The following is a 14,403-nucleotide window of genomic DNA, read 5'->3' on the forward strand; positions in this document are numbered from 1 at the left end:
TTTTATTTAGATTCATGCATTCGCGCATAGATCAACACGCGCAAAGCGTGAATATACGATCGCTATTATATACTCTAGACTCTACGTATTCTTTTTCGTTAGACATTGGATCGCGTACTTCGTGTTCTCCTTATGGGAAGGCATTTACATCCAAGGAAGATGTGTGTATTGGAGAACATAAAACTTTGTGTTCGTCACCCGCCTTCAGTATTAAATAAACAAGAAGATGTTTAAAAAGAAAAAAAAAATGACTGCGGGATTTAGACAGGAGTGAACGGGGACTCAGTTCAACAGGGAGGAAAAGGGATTTAATTTCACGATATTTAAAACATTCTTCAAATTTTTACATGTAGACATTTTTTATTTTTTGAACGCAAAATATGTTTAAAAAATACCAAACCGGGAAAGGACGGAGGGAGCCGTTTGGCGATTCTCACTTATGACATGCGACATTACATAAAATATGTTTTGATCGGTTATTCACACTGAAAAATGAATTTAAAAAAAAAAGTTTTTAGATGTCGTCGTGTTCGACGCACTGTGAAATAAAAAAAAAAAAGGTTTTGTTGAATTTTTGTTTGCATTCTTTTTATGTGTTTAGCCCTTAGATATGACGAGCAAAGCGACGATTAATGTATTGCTGAGCCTTAAAGTATGCTATAAACCAGTAACTTATGACAGCCGGTTTTTGATATTTGCAACCTGTCAATTTTGGATGAGCCCCAAGCGTCTAGAAATTTCTACCAAATTCTGCTCAATATAATTAGAGAACTTGCCTGACCAGATTAGATGCACTACCCTAAAAAAAATGAGTATCTGTCACCAAAAGCTTGGGATCGAGTGTGATTTAAAGATATCACGGATAATTATCCAAACTTGCCGTCCTTTCTAATTTTGCTGAGATTTTATTTCCTTGAAACGAAAGATGTCTGAATGTTCAAACAGAAGTGTTGCCTTTGTGCAGTATATGCCACAATTAGCATATCAAAAATTTAATAAAGAGAAAAATAACATGAATATACCTTACAGCCTGAATTCAAATAAAATTCCCCACTATATGAATTATTTTGCTTATCAAGAGTTTGAAGATAATTTAGCAGGGTGAATATATTGTTCTGTTACTAACATTGATTAAAATTTGCAGATTTGAAAGGTGGCTCTCTTATGCCAACAGACCCGACCTCCTGGAGAAGCCTAGGAAAGAGGTAAATAAAGCTTTCCGGCTTTGTTCAGAACACTTCTCAAGTGACAGCTTCTGCAATGGAAAAACCAGATTGAAGGCAGATGCAACACCCTCCGTTGTTGTCACGAACATCAGAGTCCGGGCCCTTGTCACCCCTGGTATGTTTTCTGACTTCAGCAATCTGCTGCTTGAGCTGACGACTCTTTTGTTATAATTTAGGCTACTTCAGGGACCCACGCAGTGACGTGCCCGAGCCCGTTGCTGGCCCAAGCAAGGGTAAGTACTTTCATTTACCATACCGATGCATGCAGAAAAGAGAGGGAGGGCAGTAATGAAAAAAAAATTATAATAGAACTGGGCAGTCCAAGCTTTGGTTTAAAAAAAATACCATTTTCTTTGCCATCCTATCTCAGCCAAATAAATAAGGAAGAAAGCCTAATTCTCTCAAAAACAATTGAGACCTCAATTAAATGAAACTATCATTGTTCCTTGCACAGGCTCTCCTTCCTCACTTCATGCCCTGGAGGAAGAAGGGACTGCACCAGAAATGGAAGCTGGCATGGAGTGCTCACTGCTTGACACAACAGATGATGGTGAGCTTTACTCAGCAATATGCTCATTACAACTAGTTTTACCCCAAATGGGATAGTCACACTTCATATGCCCTATTTTGTGTATCCATGCAGATCCTCATATGATGGACATGGACTTAAGTGTCCCACAAGAACCGAAAACGCCAGAAACACAAGGTAAAGTGATTATTGGCACAGTGCACGGCCAACAAAATCTACTGTAATATACCGAGCGAGCGCCCACTCAAAATTTGAAGATAATCGCGATAAATAGGGGATGGGTGCATGTGAGGTCGTCAATTTCACATACTGTATATGTACTGTGCATATTTTTTTCAGATATTTCAAGTTTTTGGGGGTGGGCACTTAGTGCGGAGTGGGCGGATGCATGGTACTCTACAGTACCGTAAATTACCTGGCAAGCACCCACTCAAAATTTAGAGATAATCGCGAAGAAAAGGGGGATGGGCACTTGTCCGGTCGTCAATTTTACATATAAATGTACTGTGCATATTTCTTTCATATCTTAGAAATTTGTATATGGGCGCTTAAATGTGGAATGGGCGGATGTGTGGTATTCTACGGTAGTGATAGAGGCAATCTTGCCCGTGGTAAGCTTTATTGAAAACAGCTATGGCATGGGCTTGGCTGGGGATAAATAAGGAGAGGAGTCCTACGCTTAGAGAAAATCATACCGCATTTTTTAATCTAAATTTTTTTAGGGCTATTTCTTTGTGAGTGTGTTGTGACCAGGGACATAAAAGCTGTTCTGTTACATGAACTTTTGTTTTCTATGCAGGTCCTAAACTTATGGAGACTAGCTCTGATGTGCCCCAAGAACCAGGAGCTCCAGAAACACAAGGTATGGTTTCCTTAGGCACAGTGCTCCCTCCTGCCGGTCGGGCTTGCATCTAACATGATCAACAAACTCTAGTGGTGTAAGCTACATTGCATGTGGTAAGCTCCCAAGAAAGCTGACTGTGGTGTGGGGTTAAAACAAGAGTCTAAAGCTTAGGACGTACCTTACTAATGATTTTTTTCAACCAGATCTTTTAGCCACTTTTCTCCTCTGTTAGCGTGTCGTGACTAGGGAAACCAACATTTATGTTATTTTATGCAGATCCCCCCAAGGTAGCTGTCAGTGCGGACAACGAGGTGCCTGGCCCTTCCCACGGGGGCCATAGGACTCCCGTGGTAACTCCAAAGAAGGCTGGGCGGAGGGGGCGGGTCTTTACCCCCCGAACACAGCGACGCCTGACAAAGCTTCGGAGTGCAAGCAGCAGGTATCGGAAGGCCCTCAATAGGCTAAGAGGAATGAAAGGTTCCAAAAAGGTGTCGAGACAGGAAGCCCTAAGGAACATTAAGGACTATGTCCCAAAAGAGCTTTTTAAATTGCTATCAGCCCAGGTGCAGCTCAGATCTCCGAGCAAAAAAGGGAGGAGGTGGTCTGAGGAGGTAAAGCAGTTCGCTCTGAACCTTTACTTTCACGGGCCAAAGGCCTACAGGGTCCTATCTCGAGTGTTTGAGCTGCCCACGGAAAGGTCCCTCAGAAGGTGGCTGTCATCCATCTCTATGAAACCAGGAATAATGACTTGTGTCCTAACTAAGCTCAAAAGTATAACTGAGAATTGGCAGTCCACTGATCGGGTATGTACTTTAATGTTCGACGAAATTTCACTGAGGCGGCATTTGCAGTACGACATTGCACATGATGTCGTAATTGGCTTCGAAGATGACGGCACCAGAAGGACCAAAGATGTGGGCAGTACAGCACTCGTGATACTCCTCGCTGGTATTGTGAGGAACTGGGTGCAGCCTGTGGCTTTTGCCATCTCGAAAAGGCAGACAAATTCATCTGCTATTCGGACACTCTTGATTGGCATCATAGAACAGCTGCAAGAAGCAGGTATTACTGTCAAAGCTGTAATCTGCGATCAAGGGACAAACAATGTCAGCTTGGCTGGTCTGCTAAATGTGTCGACCGATGAACCATTCTTTGAAGTCAAAGGCACGAAGGTTTATTTCCTCTATGACACGCCACACCTGATGAAGTGCACAAGAAATAACCTTCGTGCTCACAAATTGCAAATCGGATCAGAAACTATTGATTGGACTTACATTGAAACACTGTTCAAAGTGACTCATGACACTTCTGCTGACAGCATTGCTGCACCTAATTATCATCTAAAATCCAGATTGGCAAAAAAACTAACGGAAAGACACATTTATCGGAAGCCTTTCAGTGACATGAGAGTCAAGTATGCCACACAGGTGATGAGTGAGTCAGTTGCTGTGGCACTCTTGACTCTCCTTGCCATCGGGGAATTGCCAGCTGCAGCCAAACCAACAGCTGACTTCCTCGAAAGGATGGACAAGCTCTTCGATTGCTTAAACAGCTCGGTTGTCAAGCAACCGGGGGACAAGCTGCGTTATGCAATCAAAGAGCAGTCCGAACATGCCTCCTTTCTTGAACAGTGCCTGCCTTGGATAGACAGCTGGAGGTTTGGTTCTGCAGACAAACGGCAACCCCACACTATCAAAGGATGGCAGGTCACAATCAAGGCTGTTCTCCTCCTATGGGGCGAACTCCACCAAGATCTTGGCTTTGACTCCCTCTTGACCCGCAGATTGCAGCAGGACCCGCTCGAGAACCTTTTTGGGATTGTTCGCCAGCAGCACGGCTGTAACGACAACCCGACTGTGTTCCAGTTCATTGCCGGGCTGAAACACATTATGCTTGGGAAGTTGTTTAAGCTATCCGAGAGTACGAACTGTGAGGACGACACCAGCTTTCTCCTGGCCGAGTTGAGCACTTTTCCTGTGTCTGTCCTCACAACAGGAGCTGCCCAACTCGGCCAGGCGTCAGGTGATGAAGCTGTTCAGGTCTATCCGTCTGTCAGCGACACTTCTCCAGAGGTCCCTGACATAGTAAAGGACAATGTTGTCTACTATGTCAGTGGTTCCCTGGTTAAGTCATTCCTTCGAAGCAAATCCGCAGACTGCGTCTGTGAGCGTTTCCTGACAGACGAAGGACCTGAACAGCTCCACGGTTCACACCAGTTCTACAGCCTGCTGGCGGCGAACAATGTTCCAGAGAGCCTTTTTGGGGACCTCACTGCACCTTCCGATGCATGTTATGAGTATGTGCAGCAGCTAGAAGCTCGGTTCCTAAAGAAGATTGACTCTCTGATACACCTTGGTGAGGTATGTCAGACCATCTCTAAAACCATCACAAGTGAGACTGCTGTGTTCTGTAGTAAAGAGTGTCATGAGCGGTTTGTTAATATGTTTGCTAACACACGTCTTGGGTGGTATTTGAAATTCCGTAACCAGTCATTTCATGAACAAAAATCTAAGCACTCTGTCGGAGCGAAGAAAATGAGGAAACTGGCTCACTAGGCTCAATGTGTATTTCACCAGTATTCTTTGCCACATGCAGCACCACAGCAATACTTTGAGGATTAATTTTGTGTTCTGCTACGCCATATAAAATAGGAATAATGGAAAATAGTTCCATGCAAATCCCACCTGCACAGTTACTATAGGGAGTATTCACTGGCGGTCATAGCTGAGCTCGCTGCCGCTTTCTTACCACCGGAGAAGAGAGAGAGGGGAAAGATGCTTTTGGTTCGAGTTTTGAGTGCCAAGTTAATCTTCTATAATTTTCTGGAGGGAGAACAGCGACGTTTGGGGAAGCCTGGGACCTGCAAAGGAGAGTCCTGGTGATGAGAGCACTTCTCCTTGTCCTCTTGTCGAGCGGTTGCCCGAGAGCTGACGAAAAACTCTTCCCGGGCATGCGCTGTGAGCAGTTACCTCAAATGTGGCGTCTAGTGAATACCTCTTATAGTGATTTTCACCTCAAGAACCATAGAAGAGTTTGGCTTCTAACAAAGCACTGCTAATTTCCCCTTTTATCGGGTGAACTTAGGTGCTTGTATCTGCAGTTAAGATCACATATTTGTGACTTTAATAAACCATACACATTTCCTATCCAAAAGCATATATTCTTTTTCTGATAAGCTTTAAAAAGAACTTTGTGCAGAGACTAAAATATGTATACGTATCACTCAATTTTTTTAATGAGGATGAAACATGATGCACGTTAAAGACCCCAGGTTTGTCGTCATACTGCGCTAGCAAACATTTCATCCACTATGAGCATAGGAGACACAATTAAAAAACACGGTTCCCACCCCGAGACGAGGAGAAATGAAATAAAAGACAAGACACCTTTCTCGGGGTTTAGATTATGTTTCCTAACCACCTTGCCTGCTTACTTTCGCCCCTTACAGTTCCCACTGTGCAATTAAGCAATCAAGGCAATATTGCCGCACGTGTGGCAGACTTGGCTACGCATTTGGCAGCCACGCGGAGGAGCGGGTGTCAAATTTTGCTTAACTCGGTCCTTTCTTTTATATCTGTACTTTGCTGGAAGGTCCTAGCTCATTCTCAGCTGTCATTGTGCGTTCTGATTCGGAACATTCCTGCACATATTGCATGTATAAAATCAACGGTAATGTTCTATTTCGTGACAGTCGCTGCACAATATGCTTGGTATTTGTTATTTTTAGTTTGTAGGCACAAGTTGGTTTATTAGGTGTTTATTTTCAGTTTTCAATACATCCGTTACTTTCCATCTGTTTTGAAAACATGACTGGCTGTGCTGCAGAAGTATGGGTTTGCTAGCTGCTGCACATACACTTCTGTCGAGGCACTCTGGAGCTAAAAATCGGTCCACCTGCAGCTAAATTATGGAACTGGTGCTAGTTGGCACCAGTTTATAATCCGGCGGCAGGTGGACTGATTTTTACCTGGTTTTTCACGCAATGTCGTCTATTTATAAAGGGCCAGGTTATAGTTTGTCAACAGGAACGCAATGACCCAGGCCCAACACCTGTCTTTTAATCAAGCTATTCAAAGAACCGCTTTTTTCTTGTCCATTTAGTTTTAAGCTGCATTACGCTTCACTTGTCTTTGAAGCTTCACAGTATGAAGGTTTTCATATTGTTAGGAAAATGCTTGCAACTGAAATCACCTTTTTATGTGGCACCTGTGTAATTGAACCCCCCCCCCCCCCTTAAAAAAGAGCACTCATATTTAAGTGAAACCTTTGGCAATACTAATCAGCACTTTTAATGTCACTTGTAAATTATATGTATAGCATGTGCATATTTTAGTACAAGTGCATTTGAATACGATGTATGTACAGTATGTGTATGTGTTTCGATCTATATGTACAGTATCTGCGCATTTTAATGTACTATGTGTACTGTTTGTGCACACCTCAGTGATATATGTATAGTTTGTGTGTGCTTTTCAGTGATATATATATACAGTGTGTGTGCATATGACTGTGATGTATATAGTTTATGTATATTGCAATAGGAGTGCATCGTCAGTGTGATCTTGTACATGATTATCATATTGCCATCTGAATGCTTAAATAAACATCGAGACAATGCTGCATTTGTTTCGATTCCCTGAAAGACGCCGATGACAGCTCCGTCAGGATACGGGCTGTCAGCTGCTGGGCGCAGGAAATCTGCGACACACGAAAAGACCAAAAGGTAGGCAAGGGCAAAATTTACAATTCTTCGTCATGAAAAGTAACACGGAACGCGCGAACCGCAAATTTTTAAGCAAAACTTACCGCAAGAGCGGTACTTGCGGTACCGTGGTAGGGAGCAGCATGACCAACTGAGGCCATATGCCACACGGCAGAACAAAGCGGGACAGGGAGTCCGCGACATCGCCGCCGACGGCGGCGATGTCCCGGACTTTCAGTTCCGCTTAGTTCCACCGTGTAGCATAGGGCCCGCTGGGAAGCTGCGGCGGTATGTGGCTGAGGGCCGGCGCCATGTTGGATTTTGAGCGGCTTCGTCTTCGCAAACGGCTAGGAAGCCGCTGCACGCAGCTGGATGGCGTCAAAAGTCACAATTAAAACGTCACTTTTCCATTTTATGAATATAATGCTTGCTTCTTATTTTAGTTTCACAATCTACCGATATAGCAATAAGAGGCCGATTCATTGCAGTAATGAGCGCCTCCGACCACGGAAGCGCTGCTGAGCGCCCAGTTTTCTCAGAAATCGACTCCATTGGGTCTATGGGAGTGACCGGGCACTGCCAAAGGTAAGTCTCAAAGTGCGCGAAGTAACTGGGTATCGGTTGTCTCCGTTTAACATCGCAGTGCCGTCGACGCGAAGACTGAGTAACTGCTTTCGAAACGCAAGTTTCTGTACCTGTGGGGGGAATCTGGCTTCGGAAATAAACACAGTTTATTTATTTATTTATTTATTTATTTATTTATTTATTTACCCTCAAGGCCCCGAAGGGCATTACAGAGGGGAGTTGGGGGGGGGGGGGGGGATTAGGTGACAGGGTACAGTTGTTGATACATGAAATATGATACAGTAATTAATGCACGCTTGCTTAGACACTTCAAAAATATTTACACAATGTTATAACAGTAATAACAACTAGAAAATGGTTAATGAAAACTAACAAACAAGGCATTTTTAAAATCAATAATATTGGTTATGGAGGCTATGTCAGCGGAAAGGCGATTCCAATCGGAGCTAGTACGAGGAACGAAGGAGTTATAATAAGTGTTAGTTTTGTAATTGGGGATACCGACTTTGTACTGGTGATCTACGCGGGATGAAACATAAGTAGGTGGCGTTAGAAGTTCATGGCGCATGAAAGGGTTATTATGGTAAATCTTGTGAAATAAAGTGAGGCGAAAAATGCGTCTACGGTTCATTAGTGTGGGTAAACCAAGGGTATTTTTCATTGAAGTAACACTGGATGTACGATGGTAATTACAGAGTATGAAACGTGCTGCACGATTTTGAACCGATTCCAATGTTTCAATGATAGTATTATGACCGGGGTCCCAGATAGAACATGCATATTCAAGTTTAGTACGTACTAAAGTAGTATATAAAAGGAGTTTTAGTGACACTGGTGACTGTGAAAAATTTCGTTTGAGATATCCAAGCATGCGATTGGCGTTGTTAGTTACGTAGTTAGTGTGAGTTACCCAGGAAAGATCAGAAGTTATGTAAACACCTAAGTATTTGTAAGAGGACACAGACTGCAGCGGAGTGTCGTCAATGTAGTAATTCGAGCATATGTTAGTATGACGGGAAACTCTCATGGATTTACATTTATTAAGATTGAGTTGCATCAACCACTTGTCGCACCAGTCAGATACGGAGTTAAGATCAGATTGGAGAACAGAGGTGTCAGAGTTATTTGTTATTTCTCTATATAGTACACAATCGTCAGCAAATAAACTAATATTAGAGGAGACACATTCAGAGAGATCATTAATGTAGATGAGGAAAAGTAGCGGTCCTAAAACAGAACCCTGGGGAACTCCAGATCCTACGGGAGTCAGTGAAGAGTTAGTACCATTGGCATGCACAAATTGAGAACGGTTGGTTAAAAACGATTCTATCCAGCGTAGCACGTTCGGATCAATATTGAGGTTGCTAAGTTTTAATAGGAGTAGCCGGTGAGAAACTTTATCGAAGGCCTTAGAGAAATCAAGGAAAACGCAGTCTATCTGGGAGCCACGGTCAAGGACAGAATGAAGCTTATTAGTGAAAAGTAGAAGCTGTGTTTCGCAGGAAAATGATTTGCGGAAGCCGTGTTGAGTAGGGTGAAAAAAAGAATTCGATTCTAGGAAACATGCGAGGTTAGAATATATGATATGTTCGAGTATCTTACAAGGAATGGATGTTAGAGAAATTGGCCGGAAGTTATTCGGTGAGGAGTGGTTGCCACTTTTATGAATTGGAGTCACCTTTCCAACTTTCCAGTCTTCGGGAAGGCAGCCTTCCTCCAATGATTGCTTAAAGATCATTGATAGTATAGCTGATGAATACGATTTCGTGTTCTTTAAGAATTTAGAGTTAATATTGTCAATACCGGATGAAGAGGAGAGCTTCAGGTTATTAATTATTGCAGCTATACCGTCGTATGATATTAATATTGGATTCATTGGAAAAAAGTCAGGGCAATTAAAGTTGGGGTACACAGAAACATCGGTGCAAGAAAAAGATTGAATAAATATATCGTTTAGCAATGATGCACACTCATCATGGCCTACTGGTTCCCCATCTGTGTTTGTAAGCTTCAGGTCACCGTGGTTATCATTAGGTTTGATTAAGTTCCAAAAGTGGCGAACATTTGTAGATAAAATTGTGGGCAACGTGTTAGTAAAAAAATTGCGTTTTACTTCTAATACTGCACGTTTATATTCCTGCTCGGCGTAATGATAGGCGTTAAAATGACTCTCTTGTTTTGAAAGTTTGGCTACACGAAAGAGGCGTTTCTTTTTATTTGAAAGTCGTTTAAGTCTGGTGTTGTACCAAGGGGAATTACTTTTGGATGATAATGTGCGAACAGGAATATATGTGCTTATTAGATAGTTCACTTTGTTTCGGAACAGACACCAATTTTCATCTACAGACCGTTCAAAAAAATTTTCCACAAAATAACTCAGAAATTCACACAATTCAATATTTATAGCCGTGAAATTAGCTTTTCCGTAATCACGAATCGTTTTAACTATTTTCAGAGAATGACTTGTGGTTATATTTAAGGTGAAATGCAGCAATAAATGATCACTAAAACCAGGCAGATAGGTAATAGGAGAAACAAGGTCGGCGAAGGTTGACAATACAAGATCTAGCACTGAGGCACAGGAGGGCGTAATTCTGGTGGGGCGAGACACTAGCTGAGAGAAATTGTAGTCCGAACATAAATTGAGGAATTTGTCACTGTCAGACGAAAAAGGACTTGGGTAAGCTGTTTCCGCCGACCACACAATATTTGGATTGTTAAAATCACCCAGAAGGATGACGTTTGGTGTGGGAGATCGCAAAGTCACTGTACTGATTGCGTCATGAAGTTTGTTCAGAAAGCTATCGTCACTTGAGGGAGGGCGGTAACAGGCACCCAAGATATATTTTTTGTGATTCACGGAAAGGCAAACAAAGACTGTTTCGAGATCACTTGCAACATTCAAATGAAGGGAATCTATATGTTCGGCGACTGCAATCAACACACCTCCGCCTTGGCGAGCTTCCCTATCAGTGCGATAAATTTTGAACCGTTTGTTAGTAGTTAGGATTTCGTTATCATGAATTTTGCTAGAAAGCCACGTTTCTGTCAAAACTACAACATCAGCCCCGGTGGAGTCAATGGCAGAGCATAGATCATCGCGATTTCGCATGACACTTCGGATATTAGTAAACAGAACAGTAATTATTTCGGGCGCGAAAGAAGAACCACTACCCCTCGCACTATGTTAGGGCAAGGCAGATCGGGCAGATGCTGCGCGGGCATTTAAGTTTGGTGCCACGTTATTTTGGAGGGATGAGGAAGGTTGATTATTATCGCCTCCAGGGCTTCTTGTATTTGAATTGCTCTTGCCCGGCCTTCTGTCATTTCCAACTTCATACACCCTGTCGTTCGCATTTTCATACATGAAACATTTATTGTTCACGTAAAGCTTATTGTAGCGCAGTTGGAAGACGCTCTTTTGTAATTTTCCAAAATCAAAAAGTTTCTGTCTTGCTAGGCGCGTAGCCGGAGAAAAATCTTCATTAGCCGTTATGCCGCAGGCTTTAAGCTTAGGTCGTGATTGCAAAATTGTTTGTTTTGCGGAAAGCTCGTGTGACGCTTTTATTTGCTGCTGCTCTCGTCCCGTACAAGAGACTTAGCGTCCTGGTTAAGCCTTATTGGGCTCGATTTGCTCGATTCGGGGCCGCCATATTGAGATGCAAGCGACAGAGGAACGTTGCTCCCCTGCTTCAGGGACGAACGTTTCTCCCTTTCTAAAGGAACATAGGTTACAAGACCGTTCCTCCCCTAAGGGAGGACTATCCATACCCTTTTTTCTAAGAGTCTACTGGTAGCCATACAAGTGGTGGCATATGGCTACGGCGTTCTGAGTTGGCTGCTGAGCACTTGCATGTGATGGTCCGGGTGTCCCGCCCTCGGAGATCCCTGGCGCCAGCGATGGAGCTTGTTCAGACATCCTTGAGGTCTTCGGCCCGGGGCTACTGGTGAAGTACCACCCTGGGCCGGGACCGGGAGCTTGCTCCTTGGTGCCGGAAATTAAATTTCACGGCGTATCACCCGTAAAATAAAAACAGATGACGTTTTCGAGGGAGCAGATGCAAAAGGCTTCCAATCTCTCTAAACTTCGTCGTCGTTCAGAGACCTCGATGTTGTCGGCATACTGTCGGCGCACTGCGAACAAAAAAACAGTACAATGTCCCAGCTGTTCACCCGTAAAGGTGTATCCACACGACGGACCGGGCCGCGGACCGATTGATCACGTGATGCGAGGCCCGCGGGCCGCCCGGCTGCGATGAGCATCCACACGGCGGACCAAAAGAGCAGACGACAGAGTGAGCGGGCCCGTCTAACCCTCGACCTCACAGCTCCGCCAAACGCATGCAACGAGCCGCTTTGAGGCTATTTGTAAGGAGCCAAGATGGAGGTTGAACGAAAGTGACTTTTGGCCGCGGTGGCCCTGGCGTTGACTATTGAGGACGAGGAGGACATAGGTGAACCGAAAAGGGCATGCATCTATTGTCCCACAGAGCGGGGAAATGATCCACGAGCGCGATGAAGTAAAAAGTTGCATCGTCGCACCATGCCGCCATCGTCGCACAACAAAGGGTTCGTCTTCTTTGTCTTCAACAGTTGGCGCCAAAAAAACAGGACTTTGGATTTGGTTTCCAATCTAAACAACAAAAGTCAGCTTGTTGCCAGACTTAGCACTCAATTATACTAAAAACGCCGCGGTCCGCCGCCAAGGTCCGGGCGAGAAAAGTGCTTGGCATTTCTCACAAGCGCGGGCCGCGGACCGCCGGCGGACCTCGAAAAGCGGTGACGTAAGATCGCGTGATGCGCGGCCCGCGGACCAAAACAGCAATTTGGTCCGTCGTGTGGATACACCTTAACGAAGACTTTTTCGAGAATAACCCCCTTTCTCCGCAAAGTAATCGCTGCTCACGAGTTGGCGTGCATAGTGGAACAAATTAAACGTGTTAGTATAAATATATACCAACACTCGTTCGCAAAACATTTTTTTACTCACCATAACAACACTTGCAAGGCTTATGTACCGTCATATGTCTTGGATCCCGGACTGCTGAAGAGTGATGCGTTCGCGGAATGCTGCCGTCGGTTAGTTTAGTAGTCCCTCTGAACTACCGCTTTGCTTGACGTGCTAGTCGGTTGATGGTGCGTCATTAATATAACAGCCGGATCGAGATGAATGTTCAGCAGAACTAAGCAGAACTATTAGCCCTCATTAAGCGACGTCGTGGCCATTTTGCTTGTAGGTACTGCTCCTCCCTCAGCGTCCCTGCTCTCCCAGTCAGGTGACCTAGAATTCCCACTTATAGGGACAATAGTTAACTTTAACCCACGGTTCGCGTTCGAGATAACGGGCCCTGGACGATACATTTTCTATTCATGACCCATTAGAGAAACCCGGGTCTGGAAATTCGAAAAGAAATTTTACCACATTTTTAGGCAATTGTATTGCATGCTTGAGACATTCTAGCATCACAAACGATTAGCTATAGGCAACCTGCAATGCTGTTTGGTTTGGCGCTATCTAGCGACTGAAGCAAGAAACATTGGGTATGCCTGGGAGCGGCGGCTGCATTGTTCAAACCGTTCAATCGTGAGCTATTCCTCTGGTGGCGCCGCTTAGCCTAGTGTCTGAAGCAAGAAATGCTGGGTAGGCCATGAAGCCGTGATTATATAATGTGCCAGTACAGCAGAAGCTACTGCCGTGGCGGGCCAATCGGAACGTGACTATACGTATCACCGGAGTGCGCTTTTACTGCGAAGAAGTATCAGGCTTTTCGCTGTGTCATGCTTCATGTGCATTCTGCTCGTACACGTAGCGCATATTAAAGCCGTCGGCACGCAATGTTGAGTTTATCGTTCACCTTCTGCCATGTTACAACAAGACAGGTGGGCTCCTACTCCGCATTTGCCGCCTGACTGTTGCCGGCTGGCTATACTCAGAGTTTCCAGACATCAGCCACCTACGTTCACGGCGCTCGTCATGAGATAGTTCAACGCGTACCATGGTACACTTGTTCCTAGAATGAAGCGATACTACAGCTAATCGGGCCGGCTAATAAACCTGGCGATCATCTAGAGCCTTCCGTACTTTCGAGCTCCTCCTAAACTATCTCACTCCTCCTCGCCTACCCCTCTGGTTACATGACCTTCGTGTTAAACAATCATCGTCGAGCACCTCACTCGTCCTCTTCCAACTGCCAACTAATCAGTGTCGAGCCTTGCGGCCACGCTTTTATCCAGGCTTCACTTTTGGGCTTCACGAAATGCCGAAGACTTTGTCAAAGAACGTTTCAAATTAAAATTGCTAAAAAGTTAAGTAAAAAAAAACACTTCTTGGGTTGTATGTTTCATAGGCTGTAATTTCATTACATTACATAGCATTTCTGTAATTATCAGCGCCTAATTCACGAAAAAAAAAGATACGTATAAAAAATATTCATTAGTTCTCGGCGTCTTCCAAATCGCGCTCAAGCCGCAAAATCGAGTCGAACCTTTGGCTACTTCCGCTCTACTTGGCGGACGC

The 14,403-nt window shown here is 44.2% G+C and overlaps 2 protein-coding genes and 1 long non-coding RNA gene across 3 annotated transcripts in view; all 3 read left to right on the forward strand.

Moving 5' to 3' along the window:
* The first annotated feature begins 1,440 nt into the window (after positions 1–1,440).
* On the forward strand, positions 1,441–1,917 carry LOC115323626. Its single transcript, XR_003919184.2, has 3 exons — positions 1,441–1,459; positions 1,681–1,776; positions 1,870–1,917. It is a non-coding gene; the product is annotated as an uncharacterized LOC115323626 (long non-coding RNA).
* Positions 1,918–3,342: 1,425 nt separating this feature from the next.
* On the forward strand, positions 3,343–5,323 carry LOC121837877. Its single transcript, XM_042293733.1, has 2 exons — positions 3,343–4,383; positions 4,534–5,323. Exons 1-2 carry the CDS (start codon positions 3,343–3,345, stop codon positions 5,152–5,154), a joined length of 1,662 nt encoding a protein of 553 aa, XP_042149667.1. The 3' UTR covers positions 5,155–5,323.
* Positions 5,324–5,549: 226 nt separating this feature from the next.
* LOC115311285 overlaps positions 5,550–14,403 on the forward strand; it is a 57,448-nt gene continuing 48,594 nt past the window's right edge. The window contains exon 1 of the mRNA XM_042293734.1: positions 5,550–5,556. Coding sequence (XP_042149668.1) covers positions 5,550–5,556 — 7 coding nt within the window. The remainder of the gene's footprint in view (positions 5,557–14,403) is intronic.

Source organism: Ixodes scapularis, unplaced genomic scaffold (genome assembly GCF_016920785.2).
Source record: "Ixodes scapularis isolate PalLabHiFi unplaced genomic scaffold, ASM1692078v2 PGA_scaffold4__175_contigs__length_147842914, whole genome shotgun sequence".
Taxonomy (NCBI): Eukaryota; Metazoa; Arthropoda; class Arachnida; order Ixodida; family Ixodidae; genus Ixodes; species Ixodes scapularis.